This window comes from Coregonus clupeaformis, chromosome 35 (genome assembly GCF_020615455.1).
Source record: "Coregonus clupeaformis isolate EN_2021a chromosome 35, ASM2061545v1, whole genome shotgun sequence".
Lineage (NCBI taxonomy): Eukaryota > Metazoa > Chordata > Actinopteri > Salmoniformes > Salmonidae > Coregonus > Coregonus clupeaformis.
The window spans coordinates 22,205,225-22,231,102 of NC_059226.1; the positions used below are offsets into that span (position 1 = coordinate 22,205,225).

At 43.7% G+C, this 25,878-nt stretch overlaps 3 protein-coding genes across 3 annotated transcripts in view; all 3 read right to left on the reverse strand.

Moving 5' to 3' along the window:
• Positions 1-8,270: 8,270 nt before the first annotated feature.
• Positions 8,271-14,468, reverse strand: LOC121551167 (MAPK regulated corepressor interacting protein 2). Its single transcript, XM_041863713.2, has 5 exons — positions 13,896-14,468; positions 13,502-13,571; positions 12,229-12,371; positions 10,388-10,504; positions 8,271-8,761 (listed from the first exon to the last, which is right to left on the reverse strand). Exons 1-5 carry the CDS (start codon positions 13,948-13,950, stop codon positions 8,691-8,693), a joined length of 456 nt encoding a protein of 151 aa, XP_041719647.1. The 5' UTR covers positions 13,951-14,468; the 3' UTR covers positions 8,271-8,690.
• Positions 14,469-14,734: 266 nt separating this feature from the next.
• Positions 14,735-21,908, reverse strand: LOC121550499 (glycerophosphodiester phosphodiesterase 1-like). The gene is made up of 6 exons (XM_045210929.1): positions 21,315-21,908; positions 20,623-20,798; positions 19,974-20,079; positions 18,254-18,346; positions 15,811-16,022; positions 14,735-15,475 (listed from the first exon to the last, which is right to left on the reverse strand). The coding sequence occupies exons 1-6, from the start codon at positions 21,573-21,575 to the stop codon at positions 15,328-15,330; spliced, it is 996 nt and encodes a 331-aa protein (XP_045066864.1). The 5' UTR covers positions 21,576-21,908; the 3' UTR covers positions 14,735-15,327.
• Positions 21,909-22,858: 950 nt separating this feature from the next.
• LOC121551168 (dynein axonemal assembly factor 5-like) overlaps positions 22,859-25,878 on the reverse strand; it is a 49,643-nt gene continuing 46,623 nt past the window's right edge. Inside the window, exon 13 of the mRNA XM_045210928.1 lies at positions 22,859-23,499. Within this exon, the coding sequence (XP_045066863.1) occupies positions 23,360-23,499 (140 nt within the window). The 3' untranslated portion in view covers positions 22,859-23,359. The remainder of the gene's footprint in view (positions 23,500-25,878) is intronic.

Genomic DNA, 25,878 nt, shown 5'->3' on the forward strand with positions numbered 1-25,878 from the left:
GCTAGAAAGATGTCGGCATCAAGTAATTGTCTCTGGCCTCCTCCCAGTTAGGGGGAGTGATGAGCTATACAGCAGTCTCAACTCAATCGCTGGTTGAAACTGTTTTCTGCCTCTCCCAAAATATAGAATTTGTAGATAATTGGCCCTCTTTCTGGGACTCACCCACAAACAGGACCAAGCCTGGCCTGCTGAGGAGTTACTGACTCCATCCTAGCTGGAGGGGTGCTCTCATCTTATCTAGCAACATAGACAGGGCTCTAACTCCTAGCTCCACAATGAGATAGGGTGCAGGCCAGGCAGCAGGCTGTTGCCAGCTTAGTGGAGTCTGCCACTAGCACAGTCAGTGTAGTCAGCTCCGCTATCCCCATTGAGACTGTGTCTGTACCTCGATCTAGGTTGAGCTAAACTATACATGGCGGTGTTCGCTTTAGCAATCTCACTGGAATAAAGGCCACCTCCATTCCTGTCATTATTGAAAGAGATTGTGATATCTGAAAACAGGGATACTTAATGTTAGATCCCTCACTTCCAAGGTAGTCATAATCAATGAACTAATCACTGATCATAATGTTGATGTGATTGGCCTGAATGAAACATGGCTCAAGCTTGATTAATTTACTGTGTTAAATGAGGCCTGTTGCTAACATTTACGACAGCAAATTTCAATTTACCCCCCAAAAAAAAAAAATATCCTGCGTTTTCGTCTTTTGAGCTTCTAGTCATGAAATCTAGGCAGCCTACTCAATCACTTTTTATAGCTACTGTTTACAGGCCTCCTTGGCCGTATACAGCGTTCCTCACTGAGTTCCCTGAATTCCCATCGGACCTTGTAATCATGGCAGATAATATTCCAATTTTTTGTGACTTTAATATTCACATGGAAAAGTCCACAGATCCACTCCAAAAGGCTTTCGGAGCCATCATCCGCTCAGTGGGTTTTGTCCGGACCTACTCATTGTCACAGTCATACCCTGGATCTAGTTTTGTCTCGTGGAATAAATATTGTTTTTCTTCATAATCCTGGACTATCGGACCACCATTTTATTACGTTTGCAATCGCGACAAATAATCTGCTCAAACCCCAACCAAGGATCATCAAAAGCCGTGCAATACATTCTCGGGACAACCCAAAGATTCCTAGATGCCCTTCCAGACTGTCCAAGGACGTCGGAGTACAAAAAGTCGGTTAGCCACCTAACTGAGGATCTAAATGTAATCTTGCGTAATACCCAAGATGCAGTCACACCCCTAAAAACAAAATACATTTGTCACAATAAATTTGCTCCCTGGTATACAGGAAATACCCGAGTCCTGAAACAAGCTTCCAGAAAATTGGAACGGAAATGGTGCTCCACCCAACTGGAATTCTTCCGACTAGCTTGGAGAGACAGTACGGTGCAATGTCGAAGAGCCCTCACTGCTGCTCGATCATCCTATTTCTCCAACCTAATTGAGGAGAATAAGAACAATCCTACATGTATTTTTAATACTGTCGCAAAGCTAACTAAAAAGCAGCATTCAAGAAGAGAGGATGGCTTGCACTTCAGCAGTGATGAATTCATGAAGTTCTTCGATGAAAAGATCATGATCATTAGAAAGCAAATTAAGGACTCAAATCAAATCAAATGTTATTTGTCACATGAGCCGAATACAACAAGTGTAGACTTTACAGTGAAATGCTTACTTACAAGCCCTTAACCAACAATGCAGTTTTAAGAAAGAATACAAAAAAAAAATAACACAAAAAATACAATGGTGCAGCTGCAGAACCTTTTGAGGATCTGAGGACCCATGCTAAATCTTTTCAGTCTCCTTAGGGGGAATAGGTTTTGTCGTGCCCTCTTCACGACTGTCTTGGTGTGCTTGGACCATGTTAGTTTGTTGGTGATGTGGACACGAAGGAACTTGAAGCTCTCATCCTGCTCCACTACAGCCCTGTCGATGACAATGGGGGCGTGCTCGGTCCTCTTCTTTTCCCTGTAGTCCACAATCCTCTCCTTTGTCTTGATCACGTTGAGGGAGAGGTTGTTGTCCTGGCACCACACGGCCAGGTCACTGACCTCCTCCCTATAGGCTGTCTTGTCGTTGTCAGTGATCAGGCCTACCACTGTTGTGTCATTGGCAAACTTAATGATGGTGTTGGAGTCGTGCCTGGCCATGCAGTCATGAGTGAACAGGGAGTACAGGAGGGGACTGAGCACGCACTCCTGAGGGACTGTTGAGGATCAGCGTGGTGGATGTGTTGTTACCTACCCTTACCACCTGGGGGCGGCCCGTCAGGAAGTACAGGATCCAGTTGCAAAGGGAGGTGTTTAGTCCCAGGGTCCTTAGCTTAGTGATGAGCTTTGAGGGCATTATGGTGTTAAACGCTGAGCTGTAGTCAATGAATAGCATTCTCACATAGGTGTTCCTTTTGTCCAGGTGGGAAAGGGCAGTGTGGAGTGCAATAGAGATTGCATCATCTGTGGATCTGTTGGGGCGGTATGCAAATTGGAGTGGGTTTAGGGTTTCTGGGATAATGGTGTTGATGTGAGCCATGACCAGCCTTTCAAAGCACTTCATGGCTACAGACGTGAGTGCTACGGGTCGGTAGTCATTTAGGCAGGTTACCTTAGTGTTCTTGTGCACAGGGACTATGGTGGTCTGCTTGTAACATGTTGGTATTACAGACTCAGACAGGGAGAGGTTGAAAATGTCAGTGAAGACACTTGCCAGTTGGTCAGCGCATGCTCGGAGTACACGTCCTGGTAATCTGTCTGGCCCTGCAGCCTTGTGAATGTTGACCTGTTTAAACGTCTTACTCACATCGGCTACGGAGAGCGTGATCACACAGTCGTCTGGAACAGCTGATGCTCTCATGCATTTTCAGTGTTACTTGCCTCGAAGCGAGCATATAAGTAATTTAGCTCGTCTGGTAGGCTCGTGTCACTGGGCAGCTTGCAGCTGTGCTTCCCTTTGTAGTCTGTAATAGTTTGCAAGCCCTGCCACATCCGACGAGCGTCGGAGCCGGTGTACTACGATTCAGTCTTAGTCCTGTATTGACGCTTTGCCTGTTTGATGGTTCGTCGGAGGGCCTAGTGGGATTTCTTATAAGCTTCCGGGTTAGAGTCCCGCTTCTTGAAAGTGGCAGCTCTACCCTTTAGCTCAGTGCGGATGTTGCCTGTAATCCATGGCTTCTGGTTGTGGTATGTTCGTACAGTCAGTGTGGGGACGACATCATCGATTCACTTTTGATGAAGCCAGTGACTGATGTGGTGTACTCCTCAATGCCATCGGAAGAATCCCGGAACATATTCCAGTCTGTGCTAGCAAAACAGTCCTGTAGCTTAGCATCTGCGTCATCTGACCACTTTTCTATTGACCGAGTCACTGGTGCTTCCTGCTTTAGTTTTTGCAGGAATCAGGAGGATATAATTATGGTCAGATTTGCCAAATGGAGGGCGGCAAGGGAGAGCTTTGTACGCGTCTCTGTGTGTGGAGTAAAGGTGGTCTAGAGTTTGGTTTCCCTCTGGTTACACATTTAACATGCTGGTAGAAATTAGGTAAAACAGATTTAAGTTTCCCTGCATTGAAGTCCACGGCCACTAGGAGCGCCGCCTCTGGATGAGCATTTTCCTGTTTGCTTATGGCCGTATAAAGTTCATTGAGTGCAGTCTTTGAATCTGCGTATTTCTCCAAAGCTCATTTGTCTTGAGTCTGCACAGAACTGCCAGGACCTAGGATCAATGGAGACACTCACGTTTTTTTATTCTATATCTCTTGACACATTCATGAAAATAGTAATGGCCTCTAAACCCTCAAGCTGCATCATGGACCCTTTTCCAACTAAACTACTGAAAGAGCTACTTCCTGTGCTTGGCACTCCTATGTTGAACATAATAAATAGCTCCATATCCACTGGATGTGTACCAAACTCACTAAAAGTGGCAGTAATAAAGCCTCTCTTGAAAAAGCCAAACCTTGACACGGAAAATGTAAAAAACGATTGGCCTATATCGAATCTCCCATTCCTCTAAAGATTTTTAGATAAAGCTGTTGCGTAGCAACTCACTGCCTTCCTGAAGACAAATAATGTATACGAAACGCTTCAGTCTGGTTTTAGACCCCATCATAGCACTGAGACTGCACTTGTGAAGGTGGTAAATTACCTTTTAATGGCGTCAGACCAAGGCTCTGCATCTGTTTTTGTGCTCCTAGACCTAAGTGCTGCTTTTGACACCATCGATCACCACATTCTTTTGGAGAGATTGGAAACCCTAATTGGTCTACACAGACATGTTCTTGCCTGGTTTAGATCTTGTCTGTCGGAAAGATATCAGTTTGTCTCTGTGGATCTCTGACAAATCAATTGTACGTTTCGGCGTTTCTCAAGGTTCCATTTTAGGACCACTATTGTTTTCACTATATATTCTACCTCTTGGTGATGTCATTCGGAAACACAATGTCAACTTTGACTGCTATGCGGACGACACACAGCTGTATATTTTGATGAAACATGGTGAAGCCCCAAAATTGCCTACCCTGGAAGCCTGTGTTTCAGACATAAGGAAGTGGATGGTGGCACATTTTTTACTTTTAAACTCAGACAAAACAGAGATGCTAGTTCTAGGTCCCAAGAAACAAAGAGATCTGCTGTTGGATCTGACAATGAATCTTGATGGTTGTACAGTTGTCTCAAATAAAACTGTGAAGGACCTCTGCGTTACTCTGGACACTGATCTCCCTTTTGACGAACATATCAAGAATATTTCAAGGACAGCTTTTTTCCATCTTCGTAACATTTTTAAATAATCAGAAATGTTTTTTTTCCAAAAATGATGCAGAAAAACTAATCCATGCTTTTGTCACTTCTAGATAAGACTACTGCAATGCTCTACTTTCCGGCTACCCGGATAAAGCACTAAATAAACTTCAGTTAGTGCTAAACATGGCTGCTAGAATCTTGACAAGAACCAAACAATTTGATCATATTACTCTACTCCAGTGCTAGCCTCTCTACACTGGCTTCCTACCCATCTCTCTGATTTGGTCCTGCCGTACATACCTACATGTACGCTACGGTCACAAGACGCAGGCCTCCTTATTGTCCCTAGAATGGCCTGTTGATATCCCTCTAGTGGTGTGGGGGCTGTGCTTTGGAAAAGTGGGTGGGGTTATATCCTGCCTGGTTTGCCCTGTCCAGGGGTATCGTCGGACGGGGCCACGGTGTCCCCCGACCCACCCGTCTCAGCCTCCAGTATCTATGCTGCAGTAGTCTATGTGCCGGGGGGCTAGGGTCAGTCTGTTATATCTGGTGTAATTCTCCTGTCTTATCTGGTGTCCTGTGTGAATTTAAGTATGCTCCCTCTAATTTATCTCTCTCCCATCCCGGAGGACCTTAGCCCTAGGATCATGCCTCAGGACTACCTGGCCTGATGTCTCCTGGCTGGCTCCAGTTTCAACTGTTCTGCCTGTGGCTATGGAACCCTGACCTGTTCACCGGACGTGCTACCTTGTCCCGGACCTGCTGTTTTTGACTCTCTCTCTCTCTCTCTACCGCACCTGCTGTCTCGACCTCTGAATGCTCGGCTATGAAAAGTGAACTGACATTTACTCCTGAGGTACTGACCTGTTGCACCTTCTACAACCACTGTGATTATTATTTGACCCTGCTGGTCATTTATGAACGTTTGAACATATTGAAGAACAATCTGGCCTTAATGGCCATGTACTCTTATAATCTCCACCCGGCACAGCCAGAAGAGGACCGGCCACCCCTCCTCTCTAGGTTTCTTCCTAGGTTCCTGACATTCTAGCGAGTTTTTCCTAGCCACCGTGCTTCTACATCTGCATTGCTTGCTGTTTGGGGTTTTAGGCTGGGTTTCTGTAGAGCACTTTGTAATATCTGCTGATGTAAAAAGGGCTTTATAAATACATTTGATTTATTGATTATAGCACGCTTGACATTTTAAAGGTAATTTCTGATTTGAGCCGCGATCTGCAGAGATGACCGTAAATGCGATATCCGTGGACATAGGGGAAAATGCCTTTAAAAGCTGCGTTGTTGGCTGTCCAGCCCGCTGCTCTATGGAGTGAATGTATCTAAAAATAGAAATCTCTCAAATAAGAGGGACCAGGACAAATAAGACATTTTAATACCATGTGTAAGATACGGCTAAGCTTAATAGAGTGATAGTGATGGGATCACATCACGAAAACCACATGTTAATGCAAGGTGTAACCAGGGCTATAAATAAAAAAAAATTGAGACGGTGCTTTGGCAAGATTAGAACCTGCGACCTTCTGGTTTCTATTCCATTGCCTAGTCAATTGCGCCAGCAGGGTGGGGAGTACACCTCTGTTTTGTCACATATTTAAAGCTGTTCAAAGTTAGAAAGGTAGTACACTGAACAATAATATTAACGCAACATGTAAAGTGTTGGTTCCATGTTTCACGTGCTGAAATAAAAAATCCCAAAATTTTTCCATACACACAAAAAGCGTATTTCTCGCAAATGTTGTGCACAAATTTGTTTACATCCCTATTAGTAAGCATTTCGCCTTTTCCAAGATAATCCATCCACCTGACAGGTGTGGCATATCAAGAAGCTGATTAAACAGCATGATCATTACACAGATGCACCTTGTTCTGGGGACAATAAAAGGCCTCTTTAAAAAGTGCAGTTTTGTCACACAACACAATGCCACAGATGTCTCAAGTTTTGAAGGAGCGTGCAATTGGCATGCTGACTGCAGGAAGGTCCACCAGAGCTGTTTTCAGATAATTAAATGTTCATTTCTGCTGAGCCATATTTCTGTCTGTAATAAAGCCCTTTTGTGGGGAAAAACTCATTCTGATTGGCTGTGCCTGGCTCCCCAGTAGGTGGGCCTGGCTCCCATGGCTGCACCCCTGCCCAGTCACGTGAAATCCATAGATTAGGGCCTAATTAATTTATTTCAATTGACTAATTTATTTCAATTGAACTGTAACTCAGTAAAATTGTTGAAATTGTTGCATGTCACGTTTATATTTTTGTTCAGTAAAGATTAGAAATGTGACTAGTTAAGAATGTTGGGTAAGGTTGGAAAACAAGTCGCTACCAGGATTTGAACTGGGAACCTTACGAGTCGCAACTTGCATTTAACATCCTCCATCCACCTCAAACCTACCTTTTTAAAAGCGTTTATTTTATTGGACCCTCACCTGTAAACTGGTCATGGCTAGAAGGAGTCCAGCTTTTGTCAGAATTGACCTGTCGTAGTAGGTTTAGGTGAATTAGGTTAAGAAAATGGTTAGGGTTAGCTCAAATGCAAAAAAATTAACGTTTGACAAAAGCTGAATCCCATCTAGACATGACCCTGTAAACTCCATCCACTGACTCTACGCTCTGCCCACTGAGCTTTCATCCAACCAATCACATTAGTTCTGCCTTTGAGGCGAAGCTTCCCTGAGAAGAAAATTGAGGCCAGGGCCACGTTCAGTTGCCGAACGTTGCAGATAGAAAACCATTAATTGAGCTGATGTGATTCCTTATTCTACATGTCAGAGAGGCATGTTTGTTCTACATAGCCCATTTATATATGAACGTTTTAAAACGTTGGGTCCTGCTGAACGCGACCCATGATTCTTGTCAGCTTTCTATTGTCTAGTGCTGCTCTATAATGCGCCCTGTATTGAATCCTGGCCTGAATGAGGAAAACTCCTGAGCAGAATTCCAAGGCTCTTTCTCAATTATTCTTTCCTCAATTCCATGTGTCCTCTCTCCTTGCCTCATTTAACACCCTCCAACCTCCTCCAACCTCCCTCCCTGACCCTCCATCCACCTCCAACCCTGACTCTCCATCCACCTCCAGCCTCTCTCCCTGACCCTCCATCCTCCTCCAACCTCCCTGCCAGCCTTTATTTAATTTAACTCTCACCTGTAAACTTCACCCACTGACGTGTCACTAAGCTCTTCCCACTAAGCTTTCATCCAACCAATCAATTTGTTCCCGACTACCTCTGGAGGTGGTACTATGAACGCAGCATGACTACCTCCGGAGGTCAGGAAGATCTAATCACAATCCCTTCTTTTTTAATTGTCTACACCTGTCTAAAAATGTGGGCTAAATCAGAATGTGGACAAGATCAGGATGCATGTTAGCAGCAGGTATAAACAGGGATCAGTTCTCTCCATGTAGCCAAGCAATGAACCACTGCTGTTTGACATCAGTGACACCCTGTGTAGAGCTATGGCATTGCAAGCCACATCCAACCTCCAATTTAGTGAAAAATAAATCTCACCACGGCACATCTTGAAAACACATCTTTACTGCGTTTTTAAAGTAGTACAGACATTTTGACATCTTAGGCCACAGTGTTGGGGTTGATGAGATGGAGAATAACCACAAATTCAAGACCTGCATCTTCCAGGTAGCTGCCCAAGCAGACAACGTTGGTTGGTTAGTGTTGGTTGGTTGTACTGTTTCTGTTAGAAGGTAAAAGAGTTCAGGCGAGGGGTTTGCCATGGCTACGTCATCGCCAGCGTCCCAGCGCTGCTCTCGAGTAATGCCCATCGTCATCCCATATTTCCACACCTCTGGAGAAGACCCACACCTGCTACCAGGTGTACTAGGCTCCAACCTGGTTGAGCCCCCCTCTCACCCCAACCTGCAGGCCCCTCCATAAGGCCCTCTCCTCTGGCCGCTGGGGCCACAGGTGGTGGAGCCCATCAGGACAGGTTGTCAATGTTGGCCAGGAAGCGCTGGGCCCACCACTCATCCAGATCGATGGGCACAAAGTCTGGGGACGGGGAAAAGAAGGGAGTTAGAGGAGGGCTCAAACATTGGGTTATGGTGCGGCAGTATTCACTTATGGTGCAACAGCATTAATAAGTGGACCTCAACTTTTTTGTAGGGTGATGATGTGAACAAAGTTTAGAAGTACATAATTGGAACAGGTCAAACATTGATGGTGACTATATTTTAGAAAACTAAATTAAGAATTTAGTGGTGAAATTACTTAAAAGGTCCAATGCAGCTGTTTTTATCTCAATATTAAATCATTTCTGGGTAACAATTAAGTACCTTACTGTGACTGTTTTCAATTAAAATGGTCGAAGAGAAACAAAAATAGCAAGAATTTTGCTAGGACTGTCTGGGAGTTGTCTGAGTGGGGAGGGGAAAACTGAAAATTAGCTATTGGCAGAGAGGTTTGGAATTCTCTTTCTTATTGGTCTATTATTGGTTGTCACCAGGCAGGCCAAAACAGGCTGAAATTTCAGGGAGTCTTTTCTCATAATATTCACAATTTCAATTGCACTGGGCCTTTAAGACCACGAACAGTGACTACTCAGAGGTCATATTAGAACGTTCCCAATGTTCCTCAATATCACTTTCCCAATATGACATTTCCAATCAGTGTTCTCCAATATCACTTTCCGAATGTTCCCATATATGACTTTCCCAATGTTCCCCAATATGACTTTCCCAAAACGCCTCTTCTCACTGCTAAGAATGAAGACACGATGACTGACAACCCTCCATCACACTGGTTTATGTGGTGGCAGTGCTGTGACCCAACTAGGACAGGGAGCCCTAGCTCTAATCCCTAACACACACAGATGTGACCTGCTGTCTAGGTGACCAAAGGAAGGTGCATCTTTCCATTACGACACATGCCAATGGTGCATGGTAGCGCATACTTTTAGAATTCTTCATAATAACAGAATATAATTAGGGGGTGCTTTTATAGTCCTGTTTCACTGTATAAGTGGGTAACCTTTACAAGTGTGAGGTGTGAAATAGAAATGTGTTTTTTGCATATCCCACTCCCCCTGAGACACCCTCAGAGAGTGGGATCACAGCCAGGGGATCAGCCATTATTGATGGGGACCCTGTAACAAACACTTAATTACACAGTACTAATTTTAAAATACAATGGGCTACCTAAAAATACATGATAAAAATGAGGCCTCAATGCTCTCCCTGTCTACTATGGCCACACTTAGGTCAGTCAGTGGTTTAAATATACCAGGCATTGGACACCCTGTTCCTCCCTCTGATCCTCTGGACCAGTCTTTATCATTAGAGTCCCTTTAGATTACTGTCACCTGGATTCATTCAGCCTGATCACTTATGGAAGAAGGGACAATGAGTAGCAGTACAATGTTACAGCGCCTCACACTACAATGTGTAACTACAGTAGTTACATTGGTGTGACTACTGACAAATATTCAGACAAATTGAGAGACATTTTTGGAGAAAGTGAAGGGGAGAGAAAAAGAGGAAGGTGTGAAAAGTAAGGACAGAGGAAGTGGTGTAGTGTCAGGGAAATGTAATGAGCGGGAGAGAATGGAGAACAGATCCAGTGAATGAGTGTTTAAGGGATGAGACTGGAGGAGGAAGGTAGACTCAGGTCAGGACTCACTCTTCATGGCTGGGCTGGGGCTGGGGTTGGTCTCTGAATACTGCACTGGTCCCTGAGCACTTCCTGTCTCATCACTGGCTCCTCCCTCCTCCACCTGCTGCACTACCTCCTGCCAGGCTGCAACAGGAACACACAGACACAACCTGGATTCATGCAGCCTTCAGTACAATTGAATGTAGCTTCCTTGGGTTTTCTTAGAAATCTATAGATTGTTCTTAGACATGCTTTAGTTTAACATTGCGAAGTGTGTGCCAGAACATCAATATGCATATAGTACATCTTTACTATGAATTATAAACTGGGTGGTTCCAGCTCTGAATGCTGATTGGCTGACAGCCGTGGTATATAAGACCGTATACCATGGGTATGATAAAGAAAATGTTTACTGCTCTAATTACGCTGGTAACCAGTTTATAATAGCAATAAGGCACCTCAGGAGTTTGAGGTATATGGCCAATATACCACGGCTAATGGCTGTAACCATCAATATGCATATAGTATATCTTTACAATTAAACATACACCAGCATGCAACAAAATACTACCAGGAGAAACAAAGAAGAAGAATACAAAAATATGAAAGCAGACAGCGATATAGTCAAAATTGGTTAACATACAATGGGGGGAAATTCACCCTAAGAGTCAGTCAGGCTAAAACATTTTGCAGCTTAAAATGTGTAAAAAGGAAAAAACCTTTGACCAACAGTAGTCCTGTCATGTCACACCCACAGTGTAAGGTCCAGTAGGGCAAATGCTACAAAGCATTCTGCGTTTGAAACTGTTTTAAATAATGCACTCTGTCATGTGGATTTATGAGCGTTAAGTCCACTGGAATTAATGGCCAATCTTATCTCACTAGTCCAAATCTTTCAAGTACTAATGTAATAAAATCTTAAGTCAACATTCAAAATGCGGTAGCGTGTGGTAATCAAAATTAACCGGTGTTGAGGAATGAATGAATGAATAAATGACTGAATGATAAAGGCAAGTTTGCGTTACTGTCATTTTACTTAAACATGCTCATGGTGAAGGCAAGATGGAGCTACCATATTAATTATCCAATCCTTTCAGATCTATGATAGGCACCTTTCACCATATGGACCTTCACATGACTTACAAGTGTTGAACCAACATGTTTTCTAATGTTACTGGGTGTAACTGTAGTGGCCTAAAATGTGTATTTACTGGTTAATGATCCTGTAAAACTTGTTGCAATCCCCATTTCTAGAACCTCTCTAGTAGGAGCAGGGCCTGCTTTTTGTCCTTGTCCACTCTGAGCAAGGTTATGTAGTTAATGTGCTGCCATTACAAACTTTCAGTTGGAACGACCTAGTGTGTCACATGGGCAAGGGAGAAATTACTTAAGAAGTTACACACGCTGTTTGGCTGGGTAGGTTAGGGTTAATGTTGAAATACAGTATTTTTAAATTAGCTTACTGTGTAGAGTTCCACTTAAGCACAAAAAAATACTAGTGTCTTCGTTCAATTACACTGCAGACTAACTCAGTGATTATCAACACATATTTTGAGAAGCCATTGTGTACTACTTTCATTGGAGGCAGAGTAGATCATTTATACACACACACACGATGGTGCTGGCAGAGGGCTTCAATTTGGGTGTGAGGTTAGTGGAACTCCAGGCAGCTCCCTGAGCTGTGTGCCTGCTATCACTGGTATCAGCGTCAGTGCAGCTGTGCTGCTGAGCCTGGGAGGGGAGACTAACTTCTGCTCCAACCATGACCCTCACCCTGCCTGTAGTTGGGTGGGAGAACACTGGGGGGGAGTGGTAGAGGAGAGGTCCTACTGTCATTTACATATTTCTATGGTCTCTCACTCCTTTACCTTCATAGATAAACTTGACATTCTCCTGGTGTACAGCAGTAAAGCCCTCCTTGGGCTGGGGGTCCACCTGTAGAAGAGTTGGTGGGGTGTGGTGGTACTTCTTCCCATTCAGGCGGTTAAACACTATCTTGGGTGCAGGAGAGCTGCAGGACAAAAAAAATGGGCTTAAACATGAAGCACTTGTTGATTTATTTTAAGTCTACACACAATATACCCATAGACCTGTAGTAAATATGACATGATGAAATGTTCTCTAAACAGTTTCTCTTAGGCATGTTTGCTACTGTAGTTAAAAAGGTGTCATAAATTACTCTGACTCTGCTCTCTCTCAATCATTAATTCATGACAAATGAATTAAAATGTATGTTTCACTCTGAGCAAGGACTAGTTAGATGGGAAGTTAGCCAACTGAACCACATCGGTTACCATACCTCTGAACACAGTAAGGTTTCTATGGTGATTACAAAAGCTCACATTATAAGAAAGCCGAATTGGAGGATGCCATGATGGATATGTCGCAGATTGTGCTTCTTGCTTCTCTCCTCGATCAGGACCAAATTAGCAGTGGTAGAAAAAGTACCCAATTGTCATACTTGAGTAAAAGTACAGATATCTTAATAGAAAATGACTCAAGTAAATGTGAAAGCACCCAGTAAAATACTACTTGAGTAAAAGTCTAAAAGTATTTGGTTTTAAATATACTTAAGTATCAAAAGTAAAAATAATTTCAAATTTTTACTTAAGTACTTTACACCACTGCAAATGAGTGAAATATTGCTAAAGATATGACAAACGCTTTATTGTTGCTGTTTATTTGAAACTGGTTATCTTGAAACTTAGTAAACATGTGTGAGTAGACAGCAGAGAGCAACTACCAAGCTAGCATGTTACTCAGCTAGCATGCTCGTGTTGGGACTTGACAGAGGAACGCTCGTGAGTAACCTTGCTTCCCACACACACAAGGTCGTTTCACGTCCCTGTTCAATGACATAAAAGCAGGTGGTTGTGGTTTGGAAAACACCCGCGAGTGGGTGCCTTGTGATAGAATGTGCCCCATGGATATTAGTTTTTATAGCTAGCTTGCTACTATTGCATGCACAACACAGGCGCACGCGCTACAACAGTATTGCAAGATGTGACGTTCTGAAACATTCAGAAAATCCTTCACGGCCTGCAGGTGAAGCTATGCCAAACATAATTACAGTACAATAACAGTGCGATTATATGCTAATAACACTGCTAAGCCTATGTACAATGCAATAATAGTACTTACTCTGGTATTGACCATGTCGTTTGTTTGTGCTTGAAGTCATTTATGTTGTTGTCAATCTGCTGCGTTGGACCTGATATTAAAAAAGGAACTAGATAAACATTGTACTAAAAAGGAAAGCGATATCAACATGTTAAATTAACCATTGAAAACACGAAACGTATGTTACTGCATCTGAATGAAGCCCCTTTAATGCATTGGCATCAACATTGGCACATGCATAAACCATGCGCAAATATACACTCGTGCCACACTGTAAATGTTAACATGTAACAAGGCATGTATCTAACCTCAGAATTACAATGTATCATCACTTTGATGACAGTGTGAGCGAGAGGTCACTTGCACGTTGTTACAAAAGTGTCCGAATCGGTCTCCTTTGATCCACCACACTCACCTGTTCGTCGCTGTGTAACAAGTTTGCTGGGACCTCTTGTAATTGTGTACATCATGTGCTAGCAAAATCCTAGTGAACTTCAGTATGGCACTTTGAAGTGTCCAATAGACTTTCCAGGCCGGTTATGTCAAGAGGCAAATTGGGTATAGGCACAGTTTATAATGTATAAAACTGTACAATATTTCCTCTCGTGCAATTTCTCGACGCATCAACAATTCAAAAAACAGGTCCGTGTTTTTCCCGTTACAGTGGGCAAATTCCGTTTCAAAGTGATTTCTGCATTTCAACTATTAGAATCTTCTGCGCTGCGAACGACTGGTGGAAACTGTTGGGATAACCTACCGCGCAACAACATAACCATGAATCAAGCTCCTCTTTGTCGGTATAAAATCATTCAAGGTGAAAACGTATCTCGAAACAAACCATTCTAGATTGCTACGTTCTCCATAGGCCATGTGGCAAGAGCTGATCGCCTTGCATCCAGTGTGTGAAGAAGTAGGTAACTTTGGTTCTTGGGGCTGTCCGAGTCGGTGCAATGTCAGATCTGATGAAACAAGGGCTGTCATTGAGCTACAAAGACACTCAACCAACGCAGCGCACACAAATTTGACAACGCAACACGCCTTCCTCCGTCGTTTAAAGGGACAGTGTCCACCTGACTGTATGGCAGAGGTCAGGCCTGAATATAGGGGTGCAGCATTGCCCCTGTCATCAACGTTGCTCTCAGATATGAACAAAACAGGAATAATGTGTACCTCCATCATGTATACACAGTGACCTTACAATGCAATCACATATCCACTACAATACTCACTATTCAGCACCAGTCTGCATGCAAATTAGGACAGGGGATATTTATTTTTCCAATATTTACAGTGGGCATACAGTAGTCACAATAAATAACATGGTTTCATAAAGGATACATTGTATATAATAATGTTTTCATTGGGAAATCAAAGATACATGTAAACAAAGAGAGATGTATTTTGTACCATTGTTATAGCAGTGTCATACCGTTAATACAATATTAATGAATGTAGCCTAATCTCCTAATGCACTAAAATATCTGTAGTAAGATGAAAAATTCAACATGGCAAATGAGCAAATTGTCTGCATTTAGTGGTGTGATGGTTGGTCCAAGAGAGTATTTCTGAGATAATGGTGGTATTGCTGGTATAGTATAGTTGTCAAATGAGTGATGATACTGTATGATCTTGTTTGAGTGTTTGCAGTAAAAACTATTCTGGTTAAAAGGGGCAACCTGAACTAGACAATGATCTGCTATCCAGCTATATTGGATGTGTACTGTCCTGTACATTCATACTCCATGTTCATATTCCATATGATATTGAGGTCTGAGTCCTTGTACAACTACGCTTTATTGTTAGGTAGTACTCTATAACTTTGTGTGTGTATACCCTGTCTCTGTCAGTCAGTAGTGAGGCTCACAGTCTTCCCTCAGGCTGTCAGTGATGTAGCTGATCTTCAGGACATCTTGGTAGTACTGTTTATCCACGGCCGTGTTGATGGTCCAGCCCACCACCTCCACCCCTCGCTCTGCCCAGTACTGAACATAGTCCCTGTAGAGAGGGATAGATGAGGGGAGTGGAGACATGTTGGGTCAGTGGTCAGGGTATCAATGTTTGTTTCAATATTTCAACAAACATCAATATATTATATGAATACAATTGTCCCAATTTTGACCTTCCTCTGATATTAACAAGCAATGATGTGTTCATTAGGGCACACTGTATGTAGCAAAACGTTTCGCAATGGAAAACTAAAATGAGAGTTTCCTGTTGAATAAGTCCAGGTAGTCCCTCCCAGTTTCAGAGCATTTTATTCAATTTCCTCCTTACTGAACACAACCCATGTAACAAACTCACGCCGAGCCACGGCGGTTAGTATTACTCACAGGGAGATGAAGTCCTTCTGCATGAGGATGGCTGAGACACCACACAGGTTCCACAACAGGTGGTGGTGGGCCCAGTCCAGCAGCACGTCCAAAACTCCCAGCCAGTAGTGCGTCCACGCTGACAGGGAACGGGGCGTGCCATCGCCGTAGCGACTAAGGCTCCAGGGCCGGTGGGTCAGGGCCGTGACCACCCTAGGGTCCGCCTGACGCATCTGGAGGAGTTGACCGATGAGGAGGTCAGAGGTGGTGTTATGGTTACGACGACACTGATAACACTCTTGTAATATCCTCATGCAGAAGGACTTCATTATTTTTTTTATTTTTTTTTTTATTTTTTTATTTATTTTTTTTATTTTTTGTTGTTTTATTCTTACTTTTTTTGTTTAAAATAAACGCACTGTTGGTTAAGGGCTGTAAGTAAGCATTTCACTGTAATGTCTGCACTTGTTGTATTCGGCGCATGTGACCAATAAAATTTGATTTGATTTGATTTGATTTGATTTAATAACACATTCATACAGTGTGTAACTAGCTTGGACCCAGTCCTTTTTGCCAACGATTGTTTTCAGGCCAAACATGACAATGACCGTAGGAGTTGGCAAAACACTACAAACAGATCTGGGACCAGACTGGTGCTAAACTGCACACTAGAGGAAAAACACTACTATAATGAATAGAAGATGACTTAATGTGCGCATACAGTGGGGGAAAAAAGTATTTAGTCAGCCACCAATTGTGCAAGTTCTCCCACTTAAAAAGATGAGAGAGGCCTGTAATTTTCATCATAGGTACACGTCAACTATGACAGACAAATTTAGATTTTGTTTCTCCAGAAAATCACATTGTAGGATTTTTAATGAATTTATTTGCTAATTATGGTGGAAAATAAGTATTTGGTCACCTACAAACAAGCAAGATTTCTGGCACTCACAGACCTGTAACTTCTTCTTTAAGAGGCTCCTCTGTCCTCCACTCGTTACCTGTATTAATGGCACCTGTTTGAACTTGTTATCAGTATAAAAGACACCTGTCCACAACCTCAAACAGTCACACTCCAAACTCCACTATGGCCAAGACCAAAGAGCTGTCAAAGGACACCAGAAACAAAATTGTAGACCTGCACCAGGCTGGGAAGACTGAATCTGCAATAGGTAAGCAGCTTGGTTTGAAGAAATCAACTGTGGGAGCAATTATTAGGAAATGGAAGACATACAAGACCACTGATAATCTCCCTCGATCTGGGGCTCCACGCAAGATCTCACCCCGTGGGGTCAAAATGATCACAAGAACGGTGAGCAAAAATCCCAGAACCACACGGGGGACCTAGTGAATGACCTGCAGAGAGCTGGGACCAAAGTAACAAAGCCTACCATCAGTAACACACTACGCCGCCAGGGACTCAAATCCTGCAGTGCCAGACGTGTCCCCCTGCTTAAGCCAGTACATGTCCAGGCCCATCTGAAGTTTGCTAGAGTGCATTTGGATGATCCAGAAGAGGATTGGGAGAATGTCATATGGTCAGATGAAACCAAAATAGAACTTTTTGGTAAAAACTCAACTCGTCGTGTTTGGAGGACAAAGAATGCTGAGTTGCATCCAAAGAACACCATACCTACTGTGAAGCATGGGGGGTGGAAACATCATGCTTTGGGGCTGTTTTTCTGCAAAGGGACCAGGACGACTGATCCGTGTAAAGGAAAGAATGAATGGGGCCATGTATCGTGAGATTTTGAGTGAAAACCTCCTTCCATCAGCAAGGGCATTGAAGATGAAACGTGGCTGGGTCTTTCAGCATGACAATGATCCCAAACACACCGCCCGGGCAACGAAGGAGTGGCTTCGTAAGAAGCATTTCAAGGTCCTGGAGTGGCCTAGCCAGTCTCCAGATCTCAACCCCATAGAAAATCTTTGGAGGGAGTTGAAAGTCAGTGTTGCCCAGCGACAGCCCCAAAACATCACTGCTCTAGAGGAGATCTGCATGGAGGAATGGGCCAAAATACCAGCAACAGTGTGTGAAAACCTTGTGAAGACTTACAGAAAACATTTGACCTGTGTCATTGCCAACAAAGGGTATATAACAAAGTATTGAGAAACTTTTGTTATTGACCAAATACTTATTTTCCACCATAATTTGCAAATAAATTCATGAAAAATCCTACAATGTGATTTTCTGGAGAAAAAATATCTCATTTTGTCTGTCATAGTTGATGTGTACCTATGATGAAAATTACAGGCCTCTCTCATCTTTTTAAGTGGGAGAACTTGCACAATTGGTGGCTGACTAAATACTTTTTCCCCCCACTGTAGATGTCTCAATTCATATTTACGGTTGAATTTGTACGTTTTTGTGCATATAGTAGGGATATGTTGTGTGTTACTGAGTTTAAATGTTGTTTTCGAACAAACTTAAATCTCAAATGAGCAGATATGTTGCAAAGGTTACCTTGTAGATTACTTTAGGTTGAAAGGAGCAGACAATACTGGAGTTGTAGAGGACAGGGTGTTTCTGATACATCTCCCCTAGGGCTGCAGCTGCCTGGCGGAGAGAACATCTACATTACTTACTGTCAAACTACATGCAGTGCAACACAAAAACACGTGGGCGGCAGGTGGCCTAGTAACCGAAAGGTCATTGGTTTGAATACCCGAGTCGACAAGGTGACAAATCTGCCGATGTACCCTTGAGCAAGGCACTTAACCCTAATTTCCTCCAGGGGTGCCGTACTACTATGGCTGACCCTGTAAAACAACACATTTCACTGCACCTATCCTGTGTATGTGACAGTACAACACATGATATATCAGGGCTACACAACTACTATTTGAGAAGGTCCGGTCACACAGATTTCCTAGGTGGCAAAGGTCCAGATTGATATTGTCTTTATTGGCCACAACAACCACCTCGCGACCCCAAATGGTTCACACCCCTCTTGTTGGCGGAAAGAAAATGTAGCAGTTTTAAGCTAATTTTCTGCACTTCTACACATCTATGGGGGCCCCCTGGGGGTAAAGGCTCCTGGGCACAATCTGGCCATGATAACTACAAGGGGCTTTACTTGGGCTTTACTTGGCTCATCGCGCTCTAGCGACTCCTTGTGGCGGGCCGGGCGCCTGCAGGCTGACCTCAGTCATCAGTTGAACAGTGTTTCCTCAGACACATTGGTGCGGCCGGCTTCCGGGTTAAGCGGGCAGGTGTTAAGAAGCGCGGTTTGGCGGGTCATGTTTCGGAGGACGCATGACTCGACCTTCGCCTCCTGAGCACGTTGGGGAGTTGCAACGATGAGACAAGATCGAAATTGGGGAGAAAAAGGGAGTATTAGGCTTAATCTGTGTCCGGGAAACTGCCCCTAGAGTATTTAATTATTTTTGACTGCTTTGGTCCTCCATATATAATGAGGTCTGTAGGTGACTTTGGCAAATCTAACGCTTACAAAACTGTCAATATGGGGAAGGTCGAAGGATAGTGAGTCACATTGCAAGAGGGGTTGAATTCCTTTCAGACCCACTGTCTGAGGCAGCTGTGAGTTTCTTTATGACCAGTCTCTGTGGTAGGGATTCCTATGTTACTGCCTTAAACAGCTGGGTTTTAACTTGCCTTAATCTCCCTATAAACTCACAGTTTACTACCATTTCACCTTAAAATTATGTGGTTGTCATTCAAAGTGCTGTTGGTTGGTGTATACCAGTGTTTCCCAACCCTGGTCCTCGAGTGCCCCCAACAGTACACCTTTTCCTTGTAGCCCTGGACAAACACACCTCATTCAGCTCATTGAGGGCTTGATGATTAGTTGACAAGTTGAATCAGGTGTGCTTGTCCAGGGTTACAATAAAAATGTATACTGTTTAGGGTACTGGAGTACCAGGGTTGGGAAAACCTGGTGTATACTGTAGTGAAGCCCTAAGTCTTAAAGCTTTATAGCAGTGATTCCACCTACTGCCTAGAGGGCCCTGTCCAGAAACAACCCCTATAGCCTACCCACTAGACACCTGTGAAGAACTGAGAGGATTGGAAGTGTAAGCAATATGGTAAACATTTTACAGAGCCAATCAAAAGACAAGATGGAGCCATCACCATATTGTTTAAACCTATATCCAATCCTCTCAGATCTCCAGTTGTATCTAGGGAGTAGGGGCTAGGGGTTGTTTCTGGACAGGGCCAATACCTTATCAGGTTGATCTTTGACATCAAAGAAGATGGTCAGCTGGTGGTTGATGCATTCCTCCACTGCCTCCTGAAGCGTTGGCACCCTCTCCCCCTTGAACTTCTCCCTGGAGACACACAAAGGCCAGCGGGGACACACAAACGTTTGTACTGCTGCTATATTTGAGACACCACCACTAGGTCTATATCTGGCCTCGTACCATTCACAGTTCACACTCCCCACCAGTGTATTTTCAGTCATTCTGACGCTGTCCTGCTTGAACTCCAACTGAACTCACTGATCACACATGGGGCCATGTTTACTATGCGTTTGCACCAGGTGCTGACCCTACCAGTGTTTCCTAATCTAAAGGAACTGAACAGGTGTAATCCATATGGCGGAAGCTCATCACCATAATATGGGTCACACCAATTTGTTTTCTTTTTAGATCTGCTAACACTGAAGGCGTAACATTCAGGTCAGGGTCATGTTCACTAGGCTATACAACAGAAAATGTTTTGCAATGGAAAACAAAACCAAGTATTTCTTATTGGTCCCTCCCCGTTTCAATCCATTTTCTGCCTAATGAAGTTCCTAATGAATATGACCCAGGAGTTCAATGCTTTTGGGGCAGGCCCTAACCTCCCCTCCCCTGCCCTGCCAAGCCCACCTAAGCCTGTGTCTGCCCGTGGCGTCCAGCGTCCTGAGCTCTGCCAGACGCAGCATGCCCACTGCTCCCGTCCCGTTGGTGGTGCGGTCCACCGTCTCATCGTGCATCAGCACCGCCACTCCATCTGCAGTGAAGCCCAGGTCCAGCTCCACCCCTGTGGCTCCATTCCTGCTGGCCTAGAGGAGGGGAGAGAATGATGAAGCAGGGGGAGGAGGGAGAGAAGGAAGGGATAGAGAGGTGTGTGGAGAAAGACGGGACAGATATAGATCTGAAATGGATAGATAGGCAGAGTAGGGGAGAAGCAGCAGCAGGCTATAAAACCAACTGGGATTGTACTGATCTAGTAGGCCTAGACATTAGCCAAAAGGTGGTTCAAATTAAAGAATAGATAGATACAAAACATTCATGTTCAAGACATTCTAAACTATAACTAACCATAGCAGAATAAGTTAACAAGCTCTATCTCTCGCATGGATTTTGGCCAACAGTGATTAAACCCCCCTGATAATATGAAACGATGTCACAGTACAGACAAGGGATCTCATATGCCTTTCATCAGCTTCTGCTCACTTCACCTGCTGCCCCTAAATTAAATCATTATAGCCTAGTAAGCCTACTCATCATTTTATTTGCAGCTACAGCATTAAATAGGTCAGACAGGGTAGATAACTGATGCTTTGTCCTTGACTCACCTCTCGGATCGCTGCAATGGTGTTCTCCGGAGCATCGTGTCCCCCTGCCCGGTGCGCAACCACGGGGACGCCGGCGCTCGCAAGGCCAGTGGGCCGCAGCACCTGACTCGCCTGGTTAGCCGGCACTTGTGGGAACCGAAACATCACGATAAAGACGTAGATGGATGCGGTGACGGCCGATGCTCCAATCGCGCTCCTGGTCCCGAATAGAACCAGCAGAAATACCGCTGAGAAATAAACTTCGTCTCCAATTTGTAACATCGTTTAGAAGCGTTGATTAAAATGTCTCCACTGATAAAATCAATACATCAATCTACTTGACCACCGAATGACAGTTCCTTGCTGCTGAAATTCCAAGTTGAGACCGAGATGCATGTGTTTAGGTAACTACCAGACACAGCAAAAAAAAAAAGACTTCAATTAATCATCATTCCAGACACAACCGACTCACTGCTTCAGCTTCCCAAAAATAAACACACCATATTATTTTGCGCTGGGATGTTGCAGAATCCGAGATTTGAAAGGAGAGCGCACCCGTCGGTTTCTAGTTCATAGTACACGCGGATGTAGAGGTCGTTGCTATGGAGAAGTAGAGAAGAGGGAGAGGTACCACACTGCCGGGTCTGTACTCCAGACAGCTTCAGTCTGAGCCATAGAAATACAATGAAATAGAATGACAGAAATACATTCTACATTCCTATAATCTATTTCATTCTATTTCTATGGCTAGAGCCATAGTGGAGAGTTTCTGGCTGTGGCTATTCACTCATCTATAGATGCTGAACATTACACTGAGGCCAGTTTATTAGGTACACCACCCTGTTCACAAAAATGGTTCGCTCCTACAGACATTGAGTCACGTTGCCATGGCTTGCTATATAAAGGCAGACGGGCATCGAGAAATTCAGTTACTGTTTGATAGAACTTTAGAATGGGCAAAACAAGTGACCTAAGTGACTTTGAGTGTGGTATGATCATGGATGCGCGCCGGATCCAGCATCTCAGAAACGGCCGGCCTCCTGGGCTTTTCACGCAGGACAGTGTCACGCAGGACAGTGTCTAGGGTTTACCGGAGAATGGTGCGACAAACAAAAAACATCTAGTCAGCCGCAGTCCTGTGGGAGAAAATAGCTTGTTGATGAGAGGTCAAAGGAGAATGGCAAGAATCGTGCAAGCTAACAGGCGGGCCACAAACAGGCAAATAACAACGCAGTACAACAGTGGTGTGCAGAACGGAGTCTCGGAACTCACAACTTGTTGGTCCTTGTCATGGATGAGCTATTGCAGCAGAGGACCACACCGGGTTCCACTCCTATCAGCTAAAAACAAGCCCCAAATAATTCAGTCTGTTCTGGAAGCAAAGGGGGGTCCGACCCGGTATTACATTGGTGTACCTAATAAACTGGCCACTGAGTGTATGTCACAAATAAAACGTTTTTAGAACCCGTACACCACAATAGAGTGCACTTAGTCAAAATTAATAATATTTATCAAAGATAAACAGTGAAGTAAGTCTAGAAATCAAGGCACAACAGAATGAAATATCAACATATTAAATATTTTCTGATAAGAGTTCAATTAATGCACACACTTTTTGAGGAACGAATTAAAAAGCATAGTAATGAACAAACAAAATCACAGAGTACAACCATGTGTTCTGGGGAGATTTGAAAAAGGAATGGGTAACAGTTTTGAGCTCTAAGCAGTTGGACCATATCCTTGTTGTACAGGATACAACAAATTGATACCTGCCTTATTGCGGTTACATAGATGCATTGCAATACAATGTGTCAAGTCGTATCTCGGGATGCCCATATCATTGTATCACTCTCTTAGTGACAGCTGTGTGTGTATGTATATACTGTATGTGTGGGTGAGAAAGTCCATGCTGGACATGACCATTTGTGAGAGGTGCAGTTCCAGGTTTGTTTTTCTTGGTATGCCATAAAAATATAATCTATATAATGTCTAGATTATATACAGATATAGGATCTTAATTTGACCAGTATTGTCACATCAGTACATCTTTCCAATACTATGCATCTCTACGCTGAATCATTGCGCAGAGAGTGGATGTGCTGGAGTAGTTGGTCACAGTAGACAGGGCTGCGCTGTTTGTCCCTCACGGCTTCCACTTCCTGCTTAAGGAGGGCTGGGTGGACGCCACTGCAGGTCTTCAGGACCTCTGGACACACAGACAGACATGAGACAGTCAGGAGTCAGGCAGTTGTCATGTTGAAATGGACTCACACACAGGTAAGTGACAGTAGACTATCACACACACACACACAACCTAGAGGAACGCCAGACAAAGGGATTCAACACAATAACAAAGTCAAGATATTGGGGTGGATTGTGGATTATTGTCACTAGCTGCAATCATTAATTGGAAATGAAAAAAAAGTACATTCAATGCAATTACATTTTTGAGGACTGACAGTGAAGCAACCACCAGAGAATATTTGCAACAATACATGTATTTTAATAGTAATTTTTGGCAACATTTTTGTACTTTTGTACACAATACCGTTCTAAGTCTGAGTGACTGACAGGGGAGATGACCAATGAAGCAGAGTTATCACAATCAATATTACCACCAGGGTTGAAGAATGCAAAGTTTTTTCAGTGAAGTCACATCCAGTGAAACAGAAGATAAGATCTGGTCTCCACATCGCAAAATGAGACCTGGCCCTCCTCATAATCAACAAACCCCCCACCTTCTTGGGCTTCTCTCTCAGGTGGAGGCAGATCAAAGGCGATGTATAGACCTGGTACCCAATATCATGCAGTCCCAAAGCCCAATATCCATTATCCAGTTCAGTAACAACATATATTTTCCTGTTGATGGACTCTCTGGCCACTCCTATCCACCAGTTAGTCTTACCTTTCACCTGAAACCTCATAGTAGAATTTCCCTGAGAAGCCCTGGTGTCCCAACACAGACCCAGGGTTTGTAAAACCTTTTGGGGTTGTCCGGGACATTATTTTGTCTCCATGTTTCACTTTTCCCCCCGTCCTCAGACAGGATAAGGTATTGCCATGCAGTATCAGGATCCAAAGTCACATCCACTGACCACCGCTGAATCCTCTTCAACATAAACTTCAATTCATTAATATCTATTTTGAAATTCTCAAGTTCAGAAATGTTTTCTTGAATTCTCTGGTAGCTTAAAAAGAGCTTGCATCATGATCCCCACACACAGCTCACTGTGAACACTGATCTCAGACCAGTCCCTGGTGTGTGGAAGGGTGCAGAGGGTTGGGAATCTCTGGAGTAGGTGGTCCTCAGGGTGTGAGAGCTGCTCCAGCTCAGTGCTTCTCCTCTTTAGCTCAGTGATTTCCTGCTCTAGCTCTTTAATGAGCCTTTCAACCCGTCTCTCAGTTGCTTTCTGCTTCTCTTCAACCACTGCAATGAGCTCAGCCTGTCTTTTCTCAATGGAATAAACGACTGATGTGATAGTAGACAGGTTGCAGGTTCTCTCTCTCTTTCCATCTCTCTTACTGAGCTCTACAGTGTTTGATCTCCTGAATCTTCTACAGTCGCTCCTGGATCATCTGCTGCACTTCTGTCTCCATCTTCACCAGTTGAACCTTCCTCTCTCCACACTCTTCCTCCAGAGGGACGGGGTTGAGTCTTGTGGTCTGCTTTAGTGCAGAACTGACACTCATACGTCTGGTCAGTCCTACAGAACAGATCCAGGGGTCTCTTGTGCATCGTACACATCCTGTCTTCTAGGTTCTGGAAGACAGCATGTGCGTCTTCAGGCCTGCAACTCTCTGATGAGGCTCCAGGTGAGTCTCACAGAAAGACGTTAGACACTCCAGGCAGGACTTCAGGGCCTTGAGCTTCGTCCCAGTGCAGGCATCACAGGACACTTCTCCAGGCTCGGCATGGGACTCATCTCTGTCTCGCACTCTTAAAATGATCAGCAACATCTCTGAGTGTTTTGTTGATTAAGAGCAGTCTCCTTTAGAATGTCTCTTTACACATTGGACACTGGCAATGTTCAGTGGTATTCCAGTGTCCACTGATACAGGCCATGCAGAAGTTGTGTCCGCATGGAGTGGTGACGGACTCACACAGTCAGACAGATAGAGCACTGGATCTGATCAGACAGGAGACTGGAGGACGCCATTTCTGGAACATAATAACCCAAAAAGCATATTAGGACTTCCTGGAATGAGTCAGCTCTTGATAGCTTTGTTTACTGCTGAATCTAAACATGAAATATGTGTGTAACAATTGTTTCTAAACAAATCTTAAGTTTGGATTTAGCCCTTACTGTAAAAGTTGTCACTACAGTAGATTCATACAAATGTAGAGCTATTGATACTTATTAACAGCAGAACTCATTGTTTCCTAGTGTTCAGGTATGATTGTCTTAGCTAAAAGAAATACAGGTGAGAAAAATAGGAAGTAATGGGACTGATCTAAATAATTCACACCTTCTCTCAATTCAATAAACTTAGCTACACTGTCAAAGTAAAGATATAACGAAGATGGCGAAATAAGATAGGAAGATAACAGACTAACAATAGTCATAAAGCAATAATAATCTCTCTC

Excerpts from the sequence above, each read along its gene's own strand:
- LOC121550499 (XM_045210929.1), bottom strand. The coding sequence starts at position 21,575 with ATGTTACAAATTGGAGACGAAGTTTATTTCTCAGCGGTATTTCTGCTG. Across the intron at positions 20,080-20,622 it reads ACGGGCAGACACAGGCTTAG|GGAGAAGTTCAAGGGGGAGA; the intron begins GTGGGCTTGGCA and ends GTGTGTCTCCAG. Across the intron at positions 16,023-18,253 it reads AACCTAAAGTAATCTACAAG|ATGCGTCAGGCGGACCCTAG; the intron begins GTAACCTTTGCA and ends CAACTCCTCCAG.
- LOC121551167 (XM_041863713.2), bottom strand. The coding sequence starts at position 13,950 with ATGATGTACACAATTACAAGAGGTCCCAGCAAACTTGTTACACAGCGA. Across the intron at positions 12,372-13,501 it reads ACGACATGGTCAATACCAGA|CTCTCCTGCACCCAAGATAG; the intron begins GTAAGTACTATT and ends TTTGTCCTGCAG. Across the intron at positions 10,505-12,228 it reads TGTCAAGTTTATCTATGAAG|CCTGGCAGGAGGTAGTGCAG; the intron begins GTAAAGGAGTGA and ends TTCCTGTTGCAG.